The 18,296-nt window shown below is 44.6% G+C and overlaps 1 protein-coding gene across 1 annotated transcript in view; it reads right to left on the reverse strand.

Annotated features, from left to right (window-relative positions):
* Positions 1-6,782: 6,782 nt before the first annotated feature.
* Positions 6,783-18,296, reverse strand: part of TRPC5 (transient receptor potential cation channel subfamily C member 5) — a gene marked incomplete at both ends in the record, with an annotated part of 63,038 nt that continues 51,524 nt past the window's right edge. The window contains 4 exons of the mRNA XM_084293975.1: positions 6,783-7,517; positions 8,211-8,300; positions 9,964-10,005; positions 10,190-10,396. Of these exons, the coding sequence (XP_084150101.1) occupies positions 6,783-7,517; positions 8,211-8,300; positions 9,964-10,005; positions 10,190-10,396 (1,074 nt within the window). The remainder of the gene's footprint in view (positions 7,518-8,210; positions 8,301-9,963; positions 10,006-10,189; positions 10,397-18,296) is intronic.

Here is an 18,296-nt window from a genome sequence, read left to right on the forward strand (position 1 = left end):
GGTGGAAGGATATCTTTGGGGAGCGAATTAAAATGGAATTATGCATACTTGGACTCCTTTGCACAGGAGTAATTGCGTTCATGTGGTGCATTTTATTTACCAGCACTTAAAGTGGGTTTGCTATTCCCTGTTACAGAGAGGATATAATGAAAGGGATTTTCAAATTACTGTTCTTTTAATATATTTTTTTTTTGCACAGGCCAGTGCTGCTCAACTCTTGCCCACGAACACTTGCTTGCATCTGGCTGGCTGACTTCATTGCAGATAGGTAGGACTACACCACATCTTTTTCACATAAACACTGATATAAATTTGTATAGAACTGGAGCCCTGAAGTGCTCCTGTGACCACTGAAAGCCCTTGAGGATGCTGTGCGGAATGTGGTAAAAAATATAAGATGTCACGTGCTTTACTGTTCATAAATGTTTATTATCAATAGGCAGCTGGAAATGTTACATCTGAAAAGGTAGAAACACCTTGAATTTCAATAGGCTTACATTTTTGGGAAAAAAAATTAAATGCTTTATTTTTTTTTCAGTTTACAGTTAAGCTAAAAATACACATAAAATAAATATTTTTATTTATTTATATACATTTCATTTTTACATGTTATGCGAGGGAATGACGTGGAATCTGCACTACAGACAGAAAAGATGCAAGTAGAAAAGTACATAAAACTAAGCGTTTGTTTTTGCTTTTTGCTCTTCCCCCTTTTCATCCTCCCCTTCCTCTAGGGGTGGCTACTACTGCTCAATGGGCAAATGCTGAGGTCCCCACTCTGTCTTTACATAAGCAAAATTCTCCAAACATCTGAAAGCTCTGTTGCCTGGAAAAGGCCATTAAGGTTTTGACGAAAAATAAAAGAAAGAGGAAAAAAGCCTCACTTTTTTTTTTTTTTTTTTATCCCATGAAATGGTGTTTTAGAATATGATCAGGTGTGAAGCTGTTTCTGTGATAGCTTTTTTATGAAGATTTACTTTGATATTAAAACTGGATTGCTAAAAAAAGCCTGTTTGCAGTGTAAGCCCAATTTTCTAGGGCTTGCCATATAGAAAATAGAGTACTTAAGCATCTGCTACCATCCTTTTGCTTCTCAAAGATCCCTAGCCCTCTAGTTCCCACACCCACCTTATAAACACATTCAGTAGTTTTTAAATAAAACTGTACAATACCCCAAAAAATAGCTACACCAAAAAGTGCCCCCCTTGCTCAAAAACAACTATTTATAGTCAAAAGGCATTTCATTCTGTTGGCTAAAGGTATCACAGTGTTCTGTTAAGCTCGTGTGCCGAAAGGACAGCTCCTGGATTGATCACCTCTCGGTCTAAGCACGTTGTTTCTCCTGGCTTAGGAGTTACTGCTGATGGAAATGCTGTAAATGGGAGGGGAAACGGAAGAAAATCCCCAAAAGAAACAAAAGAAGCCATGCTGAAGGAGGACATGCTGGCCAGCAGGAATGGGCAGTGCTGTTTTCCATAGTTTGGTGAGCCATCGACTGAGTAGTGTCCGTGTATGAAGACAGAATTGCACGATCGACTTGGCTTTCAACGTTGTGGGTGATTTGAGCTAGGCTGGGAGTTAGTGTTGGCTTTATTTTTTTATTTATTTTTGCACACCTTAAAAAAGCAGAGCAAGTAAAAGCGTTTCCCTGAAACATAACACACTATCCAACATTTGGAAGTTAAGGATCAAATGCTTCTTTTGCCTTTTACATGTACTTTTTTTTTCAGATTTAGATTTCTTTTTAAGCATCATTCTTGATCATCAACTTACTCGAGAGCAGTAGTTAGTTTGGGTGGAGGGAATTATGTGAAAATCGCATAAATGACTTGTTTGTACAAGTGTAATGGTCTGAAGCAGGGAAAGTGGAGTGTGAAAACTCAATTGAGTTGAATTACAAAGGGTTTGAAAATACACTTAGGTGGCCAGCCCAGACTGCCCCTCGGCACCCCCAAAAAATCCAGTGAGGGATTGGTTTTATACTTGTTGGGCTTCAAATTACGCATTCGCTGAAAACTGCAGGCTATTTTGGTAACAGTTTATTTCAGATGCTACTCCAGCAAGTGGATTTGTTATTCACGGCAGTCTCACCGATTCCAATTAATTTTGTCTCTGCGTGAATGGAAGCTGCTGCTGGCTGCAGCCAGCTGTGCTGCCGGGAGAGGAAGGGGCCCTTGGGGTGCACCCACCCCAAAGACAGCCCCAGAGAGCTTTTAGTAAGGTGACAGCTTTCCTTAATTCTAGGCAGCCCTAGTGATTTGGGTGGCTTTGCTTTTTTTTCTTCTCCATTCTGTTTTTTGTGGAGTTGTAACTGGGGGGGGGGCGATGCTGTTCCTTTGGAAGGGGCCTCTGAGGCTGCACGCGGCTTTCTCGTGGACATCTCTGTGTTGGCACGCAGCAGACAGACTGGTTGAGGGAGAATTCAGCCAAAAACTAACCCAAAATTGAACGTCTTCCTGGTAAACTTAAGTGTGTCAGATTTCGGCCTTTGGGAAAGGAAAATGGAAACTTCAAAGCAAGGCCGAGAAGTCCCAATGGAAGCGGGACCTGCGGTTACTGGCACAGAGCAGCTGGTGCTCCTGTAGCTTTCTGACTCTGCGAGATAGCCCAGGAGTAAGTCAGGTCCCTGCTTACAGTACTTGGACTTCTCCAAATGTCTGCTGGAGATACCCTGCAACTGCTCCTGCTCCTGGAAGAGAGCTCAAAATGCCCTCACCATGCGAGTCTCAGAGCTCCTCTAACTCAAAGGAAAGGCTCTTATCTAAGCAAGCACTACAGAAAAAGCAACCATACCCAAGGAGAAATGAGGGTGAAGCCCTCACAGAGGCACAAGAGCCAACCTAGGAGGCTCTTAACCTACTCAAAAGGTAAGGTTTTACGTTTATATATGAATGTATTTATTTAAATAATACTTACAGTGACTGTTTCTGTTAAAAATTTACACGTGCCGTTAGAAAAAGGGTGAAACACAAATGCAGTAAGGTGAGATGAGACACAAAGCACGCAAGCGAGGATGTCAGAGTTTAGGCTTACAAGATATGCTGCTCCTGCTCTCTGTCTACTGCAGAAGTCCCCAAAATTCCCCTCGTGGGAAATCATGCTAGTTTTCTACATGGAAAACTATCATAACGTACATAGCTAAATCCTAACCTGAATTAGTCATAAGAAAACAAAAGTACGTACCACTGCTACGAGTATCAACTACTGACTGTATATAGCGCCTTTAAATTGAAGATCTGAAAGTGCTTATAAATAATGAACTAACCCCCCCGCGAGGTAGGTAAGTAATTATTGTCCCTATTTTACAGATGGGGTAACTGAGGCGTTAGAGGCTAAGTGACTTGCCCAAGGTCACAGGTGAGGCAGTGGCAGAGCTGGGAACAGGCCTCAGAAGTCCTCGTTTCTGATCCTGTGCCCGAACCACTGCGCGTGCTGCTTCTGCAGGGACCACTATGCAAACAGCTGAGTATTTACACACGCACTAGTACGTGACTAATATACAATTACCCAAATAATCTGCGGAGAGATGCTGCTTGATTTCTTACTTCTGAAAGAACTTCTTCGATCTCTGACCTGAGTACAAACACCTCCTAGCTCTGTGTGGTGCTCTGTACCTGGATGTTGGTGTTACCTTTCTCCTGGTGATGGTTTTTAGGTGTGATGCTTTAAAACAACAGGTGAAAAAGACACCAGGGATGGGAGGTGAGAAATAAAGCTACTTCAAGAGCAGGAAACCGAAAGACAGGACAAATGACCAAGCCCAGTATGATCCCAAATTCTTAGCATGTGTATAACGACTATCCTTGAAGCTTATCAAATGTATTTTCACAAAATATTTAAACTTCCTTCACCTGAATCTCTTGCTTAAGAGTAGTAATAACAGCAATAATAATTGACTAGTTGCTGTAAAGTCTATTGCTACCAAAGGGGGTGCATAGGTGCAGTCACACAGACTTGGCTTTTTGGGGATCAGTCTGACAGTTTTGGAAACTCCTCCTGCACACATGCATAAATCACTAACACAAATCAAATATTTTTTGTGAAATCCAAAAGTCAGCTGAGGCTGGCTCATAGCTGGGAGCTAGGAAGCATCTGAATCATGAAACAAATCCCGCAGGAGCCCCAGCCAAGCAGCCCCATGATGTACCTCTGGCGTTCAACATACCATTACCAAGGAATTATTGCAGACTGCCTGATTCACTGTGCCATTACAACGTGGCAGTTCCTACCCCTGCCCTTTCTGGGCACGGCAGGGGAACGTGACTCACACAGTTCGTACAGAAGGGATTTGCATTGCCCAGTGTAATTTTTCCATTTTTGGGGGGCACTGCTGCAGAGTTAATTGCATTTCATTTTGAGATTTGTACCCTTTACCATAGGGCTGTAGTTGAATGGCACAATTTAGTCATAGCCAGTAGCAGCGTGCTTGCTCTCATGGATAAATGAAAAGCCCTTCCACCATCCAAGGATATGAAACCCTGCTTCCACACCTGCTTTAAACCCAGCTGATGTAATCTGCATAACCATGCTGGAGTTGTTTTCATTCCTACATGCTAGAAGGTAACAAAGATGTGCTGCCCCGTGTCAAGCAGAGTTCCTAAACTGCAATGTGCTTAGGTGAGGCATAAAATGATTCAAACCCTTCCCTTCATCCCCCTGTAGCAGCTCTTGCTAACGTTTGTGTTCCCAGAAATGTGCTGAGGCTGGTTTATTAAACTGCAGGCTTTTATTGTGGGCTGCTCTGAGACTCGCCTTCAGTTGGTTCTCACTGCAGCTCTCGCATACGGATGGATTTGCATCGTAAAAGAGAGGGCTGCTGGATTTCTTGGAAGATCAGCAAATTGCTTCTGACCCTACGATTCTGCAAGTCTCCCTGTGTAGTGCCAAAGTCAGTTTGCTCAGCCTTGCTTACAGGAAGAGGAGATGCAATTTTCAAAGGCTGCTCTAACCCTGCAATTAGTATCAAAGCCTGAAATCTGTTGATACGAGAATGCTTTTCACTCTGTCTTAACTAGCCTGTCTAGGGGCTTAAATATTTTGGGCTTTGTACTGCATACTGGTAACAAGGCTGGTGTCGTTCATGAGCAAGGAGAACAGAAACACGTTTGAGTCTCTGCTCCTAGCTGCTCTTTTTTCTTGACACTGTGGCTGGCTGTATCCTCCACCTCGAGCTCTGCATTCAGAGCTTCTCATGAGCCAGGGGTGTTGGTGTAGATTTTCCAGCCTTCATAAATGCTTTTTTCAAATGCAGTTCCCAATGTAGTGCACACAAGAGGTGATTTTTTGGCATCTGCCCCTGGGCTATGCTCCAGCTCCTGTGACCTGTCTTGGGAACAGAGCCTTTAGCCTGGCTGCACGGACTCATAAGGAAGCTTTGGGGTAAGGCAGGGCCATCTCTGAGCTCAGGACTTGCTTCTTCCAAGAAAGCTGACTGCTGACAGCTCTGAAGCAGCAGCAGGTGCCAGTCATCTGCATTTCTTAGCAACAACATGGAAGAAAATTCAGGTATCAAGTTGTTAAAAAGCAGTGTCAACCATTTTGCCCTTATTGTCTTCTCCCCTGTCTCATGTTCCGTAGGACAAAAACACAGGGACTTGGGTAATATCTGGACAGGGCCTAGCACAACTATAGGGGTGAAAAAAACATAAAGATACAGAAGGGTAACATCTACTGCTGCACTGCTTTTTGGTGCACCTTAGAAAAGGAACTGCAGCAACTTCCCAGGGTGCCAGCTGCGGTCTGAGCTGCTACTGCTGAGCTTGCTTTTCAGAAATGCAGCTCACAGACCCAGGGCAGTGACTGCTGTACACCAGGAGGACGGTTTTCTACCTAACAGCGTGACATTGACCAGGGAGGCAGCAAAAAAAGGAATGCAGCAGTGGAAATAAAGCCAGGGATTTCAAAACCCAAATGCAGCTCAGGGGGGTGGGTGTAAGGGGGAGGCTTAGGGCTGGGTTTTGGTGCACCCTGTCAGTGACAGAAGAACCACTCTGAGGTTTCTCTTTCAAGCAGCCACAGCTGGCTTTGTGTCCATTCATCTATGTAGAAGTTGGTGGCAAGGCCAGGTGCTGGCTTCCACTGCCAGCTGAACTGGGAGGTCATTCTGCTCCCTATGAGGGGAATTTCTTAATAGCAATTAGATAAATAAGCAAATCATCACATGTTCTAGAGCCACATGATCAAAGGTGTCTCTTATTCAGTAACACTTTACAATATGGATATAATGACCTGAAAAAAAAAAAAAAAGAAAAAAAAAAACCACGCAGCTGAAAGAATCAGAGGTTGTATTGCTTAAAGAAAACAAAAAGCCAGTTGTAACCTGAAACACTTTCTAAGAAGATTGCAAATATGATTCTCAGCCTCCTGCTAAGCCACTGCTCACCAGCTGGTTGTGATGCCGAGGATTTTGAGCAGGATGCGGAACTGATGGTGTTGGATAGCAGCGATGATAACCCAGCGGTGCTGGGAAGATGATGAGTGCACTGGAGGAATCCTCTACTCCGCCACCAGCGTGTCTGAATTATGTGGGATTCAAAGACTGCATCCGAAGGAGTCCCGTAGTTTACAGTGACCTTATAAATAGTGAAACCTTCAGTTCAGTATTTGTGAGTGTAAAAAAGTAAACTAAAAAAGGTGCAGATGGCTATAAAATAGGTTAACATAAGTAATTTTACATTTTTTTCTCCTGTGGACAGAAAGGAATTCATAATGCTGAATCAAGTGAGAGCAAACAATTACAAATAATTAGCTAAGTTTTCTAGCAGGTGTTAAGGTAGCCTTACTTATAGCCGAGTTGTTACATGATCCTCCTGCCCGTCTTTCCACTGGTTTATAAACAAGTCACAAGCCTCTCCCCATGAATCAAACACATCCTCTGATGAGTCTAAAAGTTTGGAGTTAGAGGAACAAATACTGGAAGCACAGTGAAGGGAGCTGGTACAAACCACAGGGCACTCCTTGCTCTGTCCTGTAAGTCTCGTGTTCCCACTGTAGTCCACCTCATTGAGGTTAATTTCACTTTTGGAACAATTCTCTTCTCTCTCTTTATCAATCTGAGAATATTTAATGTCTTTCCACATGTAGTGTGGCTGAATAATTCCATCTGAAATAGTGTACATGGGCTCTGAATTTGCTTCAGGGACGTGCCCGTTCATTTTGGAGAACAGCAGGCCCAGTCTCTTAAAGGACTCCTTCTTGGAGCTGGAAAGCCTCTGAACTCTATTTCCATTTCGGATGAAGGAGCGCTTACTGATCCCATTGCTTTTTGGCTTCTCTTCCACCATATCAATCCCAGACATGGTTTTAATTAGAGCAGATACATTGAAGTCCTTCTTTTTGTTGGCTACATTGAAAGACACGCTCTTGGCTTTGGATTTTTCCCCAGCACTATCCTCGTTTGTTTCATCCTTTTGGGACACCTCTGTGCTGCTGGTAGAGTAACTTCTCCTCTGGGGCTTCCTGTTTCCCAGGAGATCAAGGACTTCGTAGCGAAAACTTGAGATGTCCTGTTTTAATTCCTAGGGCAAGAGGGAAAATGAGTGCCACTCAACAGCATCATCTGTGACGTGAAAGAAAGATCAGTTTCTCTTGGGAGAATTGTTAAGAGTTATGCAAATGGCTGACACCAAATCAGACTTACAAGAACGCTACGTACATCTTTATGATTTGGTGACGTGAAAAAATTTATTGGTAAGCCTGAGAGTTGGAGAGCTTACAAGATCTTTGTCTTCAAGGGCTGTGGGACCAGCTGTTGTGACCACCCCCTTATCCCCTCTTCTTCCTGCTTGGGGCTGGGGAAAGCCTAAATAAGACATTTATAGAAGTGAAACTGTTGGAATTTAGAATTGTTGCAGGAATCTTTTAGTTGATAGGCCCAAATTTAATATTCTCTGTATCCATTAACCCAGACTCGGTTTAGGATTAGGAGCGTAATGCTGACTCAAAGCAGATACTTCATTCTTACCAGTTTTCAAAGCCATTGTCTATGTAAAATCTTGTGCATTAAGACATACTGAGACATTGTGAGAAGACAACCTTATAAGGAATATTCTCTGCTCAAAAGAAGACTGCATGCACATCGCATACCTTCCCAGCTCCAGTAGCAGTCATATTTCCACTGCTGGTCGCAAAATATATTCCCAAGTTAGCGGGAACTCTGCAAGTGGCTACTGGCATTAGTGTAACACGATTATTAAAGACTAGGAAGTTACCTTGAAATTTTCTTCAGTTAAACCTTCATTGGTTTTGGAAGTTCTGATCATTGCTGCAACGTATCTTTTCACAAGGTTTCTGATCACTTCCTGAAATATGAAACAACAGAAGTGATTCAGCTGCTGGCTCAGACCAAATTCTGTTCTTGCTGTACTTCACCAAATTCTTACTGATAGCTCTCCTGACTCTGCTCTCTTAAAAAAAAAATCACTATTAGAAACAGCACTTTCAAATAGAACAAACCTTTGCAGAGGCTTGTTTACATTTCATCTTGAAAGCTCAGCTATTAAGTGTAGTGAGCTGATTTGTTGTACTTGCTTTGCATACATAAAACTTGTTCAGAAAAAAATAATCTAGGTTATCTTAAATGTCTTCAAGCCATTTAAACCTCTTCATGCATTATTTAATCTCAGATGCTGGAAGTCCTTTGAGATTACCAGTCTCGTGTATATGCTGTGTATCTATCTTGATGGGCTAAGCTTGCCACTTTAAGATTTTTTTCTTTAAATGATGGTGTGTTATCAACAAATAACCTGAAGAACAAACAGCCAGGACTCTACAGGGCAATGCACATTCATGTTAGCCCACATCTGCCACCTGCCTGGGTGCCCTCTAATGGGAGGTTAAAAACTCCTTGCAGAGCTGCTGCAGCTCTCTGGACAGCACTGGAAGTACAGAGTCACACCTTTGGTGACTGTTCCCCAGCATTACCTGGGCTGTTTGGTACAACTTAGATGAGATCCATTTTGCTCTGCATTTGTGTACCTCCTTGCTGGCTTTGCATAAGCAGGCTTGGACTGCTGGCTGTTACCTGACACACACAGGTTGATGTCTGGATACAGAAAAGACTACCCCAAACCTTCCCTGCATTTTCCCCCATAAATGGAGACGAGAAGTCTGAGTAACCCCAAGCTTTAAGCTGTGCTCCACACCAAGGGTTTACTGGGAGGTGCTTTAAGAGATCCCACTCTCGGTACCTGTGAGCTGTGCTGTGAAGTCAGAAGGTACCCAATGTCTCTTATCAGAAGTGACTAAGTACATTAAGTGTCAACTCCACGTACAAAGACTCTTCAGAAAACAGGAGATGTCCTACGTAAGACAAATTATTTATGGCTTTTGACAGTATTGTCTGACGTACCACCTAACATTGAGGAGATATTTTTTTGTCCTTCCAGCATGCTGGCATGATCACATTGAATTCAAGCACTGAAGCTGGTGTTTTTAATACCGCTTCATCCTTTCGTAGGTTGAATTTAATGAACACTTGATGACAAGCAAGCCGAGAATGAACAGAAACAGCAAAATTCAACAAAGGAACAATTCCTCCTTCCTGAGCTGTCCAAAACTGAAGGAAATCTCAACTGCTGTTTGAGTTAGGATTAGGGATGGCTTGCAGAAAAAAAAAAGTAGTAGAGGAACAATTTGAGAGTATGTAAAAATGCTGCAAAAACAGTTTTAATCAGGATGACACGACAGTCTGATCCCTCCGAAGTCAATGGTGATGTTGCCTTGACTTCAGCAACCAGGGAGCCACCTGGCAAGTTTGCTGTTTTCAGAGAAGGTGAAAGGCTAGGAGTGATTTACTAAACCACCCCACCTCTATCGAGGAAATGTTTAATCCATGACAAGCAAGATCCTCTTGGAGCTCCTACACTTGTGTATGTATTCTATAAGAAAGCAAGAAGTGAGATCGTAGAAAATAAGCAGGAAGAAGAAACTGTAAGTAAAAACTTGATCTGCAGGAGAGTTTACCTGGTAATGTTGATTCTGAATGAGGTTGTCAGCATGCCTTTCCTGCAACGAGAAAGGCAGAGGCATGTTACCCAACACGTAATCCTGTCTGTAGAGTCCTGATGGCTCTTGGCGAGTCCCAGTCCAGCAGCAACCTTCTGCTGCACCAGCACAGTAGCACCCCTTGTGACCTTGAACATGCACAAGCACCCCCAAAAAATAAGTTTCAAACTATGCAGCTCCTTACTGTGAATGTTTTGAGGTTTTCATGCCTCTTCTGTTCATTGTCAGAGTCATTGCCTGGGCACAGCTGCTTGTGAATCCACTTGCAAAGGTACCAGAAAGACTTGGGACTCGGGATGATGTTAAAAGGAGGGGGCAGAGTGGCACCTTCATCAAAGTAACTCATCCAGAGCTTTGTCCGTGCAAACTTCCACTCTATGTCTGCATGGTCCTGTGAGAGGAGGAAAGAGAATATCAACAGCTTTAGGCAGGCTTTACTGAAGCAAATGTCAGCGACTAAGGAGGTGACGCGAGCAAGAAAGCATTTCTCTGGCTGCAGGCAAAGCAGTGTCACTTCTTCCATCTCCCTCGCTGGGGGTGTACTTAAAAAATCAGTGTGAAATGTAGCTGAGTATAAAAATACCAACCTCTGAGAAATGTAATGATAGCAAAAAGAAATTTCACAGGCTTCATCATTTAGAGGTTGTGCACATTAGTTCACCCGTAAAAGAAGCAGGAAAACTTTTTTCTTTTTGCTACTGCTTTTATATTATCACAGACCCTTGTTTTTCATGTCAAAATCCAATGAATTCTCACACTCTTCCCTGGAAAAAAAATCTCTTGTGGTCTTTGTTGATTTGTTTTATAGCATCTATTCATTCAGCTCTTGTTTATAAAGAAGTGATAAATTTTACTGGGGGCTATATTTTAAATCTTGCCTCTGCATTATCATTACACAAACAGGAAACATTTTACTGGTTTTTATTTATTTATGTATTTATATTATCACTGCAACACCATGCTAGCTCTAATGTTCTTCATCCTAACAAAGCAAAGGTGGAAAGTTATTAGCATCACTTCACAGCTACACAGATGCGCAGCATGTCCATAGCATCACCAAGAAATATTGAGCTTGTGCAAGATGCTGATCTTACAGGCTGCAAAATGGAGCTCCCCAAATCGAGGTATTTGCAGTCTGGTCTGTGGAGCCGAGGTGCCATGCTGTCTGCTAACAAACTGCGTGCTCCCTTCAGCATCAGGGCGAAGAGAACAACCTACAGCCTGGATTCAGAGAGGTGATGCAGCTCTCTCTGCAGATGAAGTCCATATGAATACAAAATCCACATTCAGAATGGATGTCATGCTGCTTCGTGCTGGTTCTGAAGTTTAAAAAATGCCCCTATTTCATGTTTTGCAGGAATTCTGACATCGGGCAGAAAAGGAAGAAAACCAAATCCTTCAGGCAGTGCCGAGCACAGTCTGCAGTAGCACCCCGCATCTAAGCGGTAAGGATGTGTGCTCTTACCTCCATGGAATGTAGTGCTGATAGTTACGGTGGTTTAGCTGTTTAGTGTTTATGTTTGCGGTATCTGACGTGAGATTTAACCAAGAACACAGTGATGATTTTAAGTTTCTGAGTAGATTTAAGTGAAGCTGGAAGGAGCAGCCCTCTTGGATGCTGGGCTGCAGGCAGCAGCCCTCAGACCCACGCAGTGAAGTGTACGACAGGGAGTTTAATAAAATATGGCTGAACATCATGCCCAAAAAATTATTACACTGGCATTCTGGCTACGCTCCAGTACTCTGACATGGTTAAAATATGCTCACATTTTGACAGAGAGGTGCAGCTCAGCTCCATTTTAATGGCGTATTGAAATGACGTGCAGCTCTCAATTTAACACAACTGCCTCGGTGGCCCAGGTGCACATCTTGGTGGGCTGAATCACCCCAAAATACCAGGGCCTGAGCTGCAGCTCCACACAGACAGGCTCACTACTAGCCCAAGGGGAAAATCCAGCAGTGGCTGCATCTCTGAAGGCTGGATCAAGCAGCTGCAGGGGAATATCCACGTTAAGCGCGGCAGCGTGAGGGTGGTGCTGAGTTACTCAGCCCTACTGCAAGGCTTTCTTAGGGCATGCAGAAGCTGCAGACACCTGGAAACACCGAGTTTAGTGTAAAACAGTAGCTGAGGGAGAGTGCAAGACTGATATTTTGGATAGAAACGTGTATTTCTGGCGTTCTTTGTCTTGGGGGAGGAGGTGATTTAGCAGTAGATATTGGATGCTGTTTGTAGGGAAGGATAAGGCAAATCTTTAGCTCAGGGATTGCAAATTAGCTTGGGGGAAATGAAAGAAAAAGGATAATAAACTTCCTGTAGAGAGTACTTTTGCTATTTTACTTTAAAGTAAGATATTTAATGGTACTGTATGGGCTTGAATAGGGGCTGATTGCAGACGGAGGGCAGCGCCATGAAACCTGGTGGTAGTTTCTCACTGGGGAAGTTTTGTGGTTGGTCTGAACAAATCCCTGTTGATGTAAATACACCTGCAGGTGAGGCTGGTGGAGGCCAGCTTCAGCCGCACTGGTACTTCTTCTTGTGCAGCCTTAGCCCAGGAGTGCCATATAACCTTTTTTAAAAGACAGACCCCCTGGACACTGCCTAAAGTATCTCTTTTTTATTTTCCTCTCTTCTGCTGCTGTGAATTCCCTGGGGTTTACAAACTCAGCCTGCCTCAATTATTCACCTTGATGTTTTGAGAACCTGAGCAAATCAGATGAGAACTCCTGGCACCAGTTCTGTGTTGGAATCATGCAGCAAGGAGCGATTTCAATTTTACTGAGGGTGTTTTTGTGTGCCAGGAAACCACCATTTTCTTGGTTAGAGCTCTCTTTAGTGCTGTAAGCAGTGAGATCTGCACACAAAACAGCTTTCTGAACTCACTTGGGCTGAGAACAGGGAGTACCATGCTTCAGCCATCATTTGGTACCCAATCATTCAAACCTGAAGCATTTGCTGGTACAGCCAGATGCTGCGCTGGCTGGGAGTGTGGCCTGGTAGCCTACCAGACGTGCTCCAGCTTTTTGGTGCATCTCCCCAGCAGGCCACAGAGCAGGACTCACATTTCTGAGAGCTGCCCGAGCCTCAGCCTGCTTTGTGTCTAAGCTGTTGAAGACTGCACATGAGTGAACACTCACCGTGAGCTCCTGAACACAGCAAAAACCCAACCCAAGCGGCCCGTTCCCTTGCTCAGCCTGGGCCTGGCCACCACGAGCGAAGCCACGCAGTGATGGTCAAACCTGGAGCTCCTGCAGCAGCTGCTGAGATGGGTGACGGGAGATGCTGTCCTCACAGCTCCTCACCCAGTCCTCCCAGACCTGCGCTGTCTCATACAATGTTAGGTGACAACTTTTTTGTACACTTTATAGTACTCTGAAAACCATACCCACCAGCTCTGCAAGCGTGACCTTGCTGCTTTTTAGGACTTTAAATCCAAGTTTGGATTTCGCTGTCCTCTCTTCAAGCTGCTGTTCTCCTGCCCTTGCTCTTGTCACCACTTTCCTTCACTGCTCATCTTTTCGGCTATAAAACACTACTTCTGAGGGCTTAGCCCTCAAGCTCAAAGAACACGTGAATTCAAAGAAAGCACCACTCGGCTCTTCTGTGAGAACAAAAAGCCTGGATCACTTTCTGTCACAATGCGGATGTGTCATACTGGCCACCTAATCCTCTTGCAAATCTCTGCCATTTGAAGCGAGAATTAATCTCCCATAAAGATTTCCCTGTGGGACTGCTGGAGCCATCTTACTGTAGCAGTTGTGAGGATTTTCTAATTCAGTCAAAGTGATGTATTCACAGATGTGCCCGATTTTAAATAATTACCTGCTACACTAATTATCCAGGATAATTCAAGCATTAATCTCCATCTTTATCTCTGTGCAGAAGAATCTGTTGTTTATATTTTGTAAAATGCTTTTTATAAAGACTTCCGTCACCATCTCCTTGCTGGGCCATATGGTTTAGATCACTCTTTGCCAAAAAACATCCAGCTTCTCAGCGGGTCCTGGCCCAGCCAGCACAGCCCCATCACTGGAAGACTTTCAGCTCTCTGTATTAGGTGACTACCTCTGCATCTAGGTTCCTCTCAACCTGTTTGTTCGTGGATTTAGGATCTCAGCTCCCTGGCGGCTGAAAAGCTGGCAGAGGAAAAAGCTGTTACTGTTACCTTAGCCCCCAGGAGCTGGAGCACAAGCCTGGGGCACATCAGGGCACAGGAGACCGATCTTGTGCCTCTTGAATTGGCATCCCTGAAAGTGCAGGGATGAGGCTCAGGGTCCTGAGCCTACATTGGCTCGGGGCTGGTGGGCTCCGAGGGGTTACGGCAGCTCCTTGCTGCTGCAGAGCCATGTTGGGAACACTCCGTGAAAACAGCACAGAGCTGATGATGAAGCTCAGCAGCCAGGCACGCTGATACCTCCAAACTTACCCACGATAAGACAAGCACAGGATAATCAGCTACTTCAGCTCCTTTATGCTACAAGGAGGTGCACGAGGGCTTCTCCCCTTCCCTGAACGAGAGGAAAGAAGTGTGTCCCTATGACACAAACCCTCCCCGCACCCCTTTGTGCAGAATAATGTATAAAGATGTCTAGCATCTTTCGAGCTGGCACAAAAAGGGCTGCGTGTGCCTTTCTTGTATTTTATTATACAACAGTCAGTGGGCTAAGCTGGAAATCAGGCTGCTGCCTGTCAGATGCAGATATAGAGGGCTGTGACAATGCCCTGGGGAGCAGGCTGTCTGGCCGTGGCTGAGTGCCTCGGAAGGAGGCGCAGGCAGCTCCTGGTGTGCAGGGAGAAGCTGGCGTGATTTCTGCAAGGACTGCTCTTTGCTGCTGTCCCGGGAGGTGCCAGCAGCAGCCCCACAGGTTAAGAAGTGCCCAAGCTGTAGGACTTTCCTCCAGGGAGGAAGGAGGGGGCACATCATCCACCTTTAAGAGGTGCTCGTGGACATGCCTGGTTTGCTGCACACCAGGTAAGGGAGGGGCCCATTCTCTGAGAGGCACAGAACAAACGTCAGAGGTGCTTTTTTGCTGTATAATTAGCTGAGCTGCTAAGTGCAGGAGAAAGTCATTAAACTATGTTTAGTATATTTCTATCTCGTGTGCCTCGTTACTGCTCTTTGCAGGCTAAACCCAGAGCAGGTAACAGCACAGGAAATATATCAGTAATGGCTTTCAAGCAGGCTAGCACAAAAAAATATGCCTTTGTGTGTCTTGAACAGAAAGAAGTGCAGAAAGAGAGCCAGGAGAACGTTAATCTTTGCAGAACCCAACACAGACAACTTTTCTGCAGTTTCAAGACTGTTAATTTTGTAATACGTGTTGTGCAAGCTGATAATAACATCGATGGAGCTTGGGGGCTTAATGACAAGCTCAGAGAAGCAAGCAGCAAAAACCCAAGCAGGCTATTTGAGGTAAATGGCGCTGAATATTTTTCAAATAAAGATATTTCATACAAAGAAAAAAATCATCTATGAGCGAAATCTGGGACCTACAAAGGCAATTAATGCACAGGTAATTCAGCTGCAGCTGACAACAAATGACTTTGCTTTCAAAGCTGGGGATGACATACTGAAGGATAAGAATTTAATGGGATCAATCTCAAAAATAATATAAGAAAAATTGCTAAAGGAGGACTATCTAGCATTAGAAAAAGCAATTAGAACAGGGAATGAGACAGCCAAAGAAGAGATGAAACTACTCTCTAGTGCGAAATCACAGTGCACCAGGCAGAACAGCCAGGTCCCGAGCAGCCACAGGATATTTGCACTGGGGAACGGGTCCGTGGCTGACACAGCCCAGCACCTAAGGTGTGAAAGACCCCTGGGGTGGGCAGCTGCATGGCCAGGGAGCTGTTGAGCAAACCACAGCAAGCAGGAAAGGACAGGGTGCTCGGTGCAGGAGGGAGCTGGGGCTGCTGCGCATGTCCTGGCGCCAACAGAGGAAAGGAAAGGAAAAGCGCGTTCATGAAACGTGCAGGTCTCAAAGAAATGCACATAAATGCTGACTCTGGGGTACGAGAAAAATGAAGTCTTGGGCCAGGATACAGGTAAAGGCTTGGTTTCAGACAAGAGCAAGCCTTATCTGGTAAAATGCAGGAGGCAGCAAGGCCCTTGGGTGGAGAAATCAAACACAGCACACGGGAGGAAAAAATAAATAAACTTTTCCATAGCAGACAAGCCATCAATGGGACTGCGAGCCTTTAGAACTTGCATGCCAGATGAGGAGCCCAGTCATGGTACAGTCCGTAGAACAAGATGCTAATGAGAAACTGGTGAAGGATTTAGTTCTGCAGTGCCCAAGCTCAAGACACCTTACTGAGCACAGCACAAAGCCAACGGGCAGCACTCGCCAGAAGCAGGTAGGGCGGCCGTGCACTGAAGGGCAGCAAAATGCCATCTGTGTCCAAGCACACCAGTTGCTCTGGCTAGATCTTACAAAAAAGTGGCATCAAACCCAAAATAACATCCCCCAGCCTCCTGGGTCCTGCTGTCAAGGTCAGGCAGAAGCAGGACAGCGCGTGCCGTGGCTGCAGCGCATCGTGGCAGCTCCAGCTCAGGAGGAAACCTGGAAGCCCTGGGTTCACAGAAATGGCAGTCCTAGTGCTTTAAATTGCTGTCAAGGAACATCAAATGTAAGCTATCCTCACATCTCCTGCTTTAGGGGCTATTAAATCTTCTGCCAAGGATTTAGCATGTAAATCTTACTGCCTCATACTATTAGCCACTTGTTTTTGGCAGGCATGTGTTACTTCCCAGCGAGGTAACTGTCACGCTGCAAAGTTTCATGGGTCCCAGTTACAGATGTTTACGGGAAGTCCTCTTGGGAGCTTCCCCTTTGTGCTTGGGAATTGCCCCAGGAACACTCTGGAGCTGTTGGACAAGGCCCAGCGATGTTGCTGATGCGCTGACCACGACTTCCTCCGCCGTCCCTCCATGCTGCAGCCTGCCTGGTTCGCCCAGCTCCAGGGAACCGCTTTGCTTCTACCTGGAAAAGGCCTGCCTTGGCAGCTCTGCTATTCATACCAGCTGGGTGCAGAAGATCTCGTAATTACCATTGTTATTCCAGCTGGCAGTGCACGCCATTCCACCTCGCATGCAGGTTATAGATATCAATTACCTTTCATCTCCCACCAGCGCATTGGATGGGAACAGCGATGGCTAATGAGAAGGCCAGGGAATATCGGATCTGAGGAAACTGTGCCTTGTGCTGCTTTTAGCGTAGGTAAATGATTTGAATTGACGCCTTTTTGTTCTTCAGTCATATTCCAGCAAAGTTCAGGTTTTATTTTAACAGTCAAATAAATCAGGGCTGTATGAAGGTCGTGTAGACAAATAGTGCTCTAAGAAAAAAACTCAGCAAGAAGAAACAATGAGAGAGATATCACCAAGGCTTTGTTCTTCCTGCCATCCATCCTCTCTCCCTTATCTCCAGCTGATAAGAGCTTCTTTTCAAGCTGGCAGTCAGAGAGATAAGGCGGATATCTGTGCTGATAATGTTAACGACCTCCAGCCAGGTCACAATCAAGTAATTCACACATGCCCATGGAGAAATGGGGGGCTAAAAAAGGATGACTAACCCCAGGTGTTTGAGCACTGGTGACTCTTAGTACTGTGGCAAATTAGAAAGCCTGATTTCTACTCGTGCTATTTCCACAATATCACAGCTTATTCTTTTCTGCATAGCAGAGCAACCTGGGATTAGAGTCTTCCAAGGATGAAGAAATGTCTTAAATTTTATTGCTAGACTGGTGAGAGCCAGATATCAAGGAGAATCGCATACTTCTCTGTAGCTGTCTTCATTATTTTATTTTTTTTTCCTTTTTTTTTTTTTTTTTTCTTTTTAAGAGAAAGTAGTCCCAAGAAGCAAAAGCCCAGTTAGGGTCTACCTGTGAGTTTCAGATCTCAGGATCCAGCCTGTGCCATTAAGAGGGTGTGATTTCAACCAGGAAATGCGATGTCAGTCATTCCCAAAGGTATTTACAGCTCTAGCAGTTTATTTAACGTGTTATTTAGATAAGGGCACTTGTGTCTAACTTTCAGATCCAAGCTCTGATTATGAATATTCACAAAGTACGTTTTATGTTCTTTGCTACTGGCTCCTCTGCTATACAAATGTGTCCCAGGATATCTGGCCACATCCAGCTGGCCAGAAAGGCAGCGACAACAGTAAATTCATCACTGGTCTGACCTTGGGAGCTGTTTTCATGAGCTGCAGGAGTTGCCCAGGATCAAGGCTTGGTATCTTGTTAGACTTTACAACCTCTTTATATAAATATATGTGTAGTCTTTATA

The sequence above is a fragment of the Netta rufina genome (assembly GCF_964035555.1).
Source record: "Netta rufina genome assembly, chromosome: 12".
Lineage (NCBI taxonomy): Eukaryota > Metazoa > Chordata > Aves > Anseriformes > Anatidae > Netta > Netta rufina.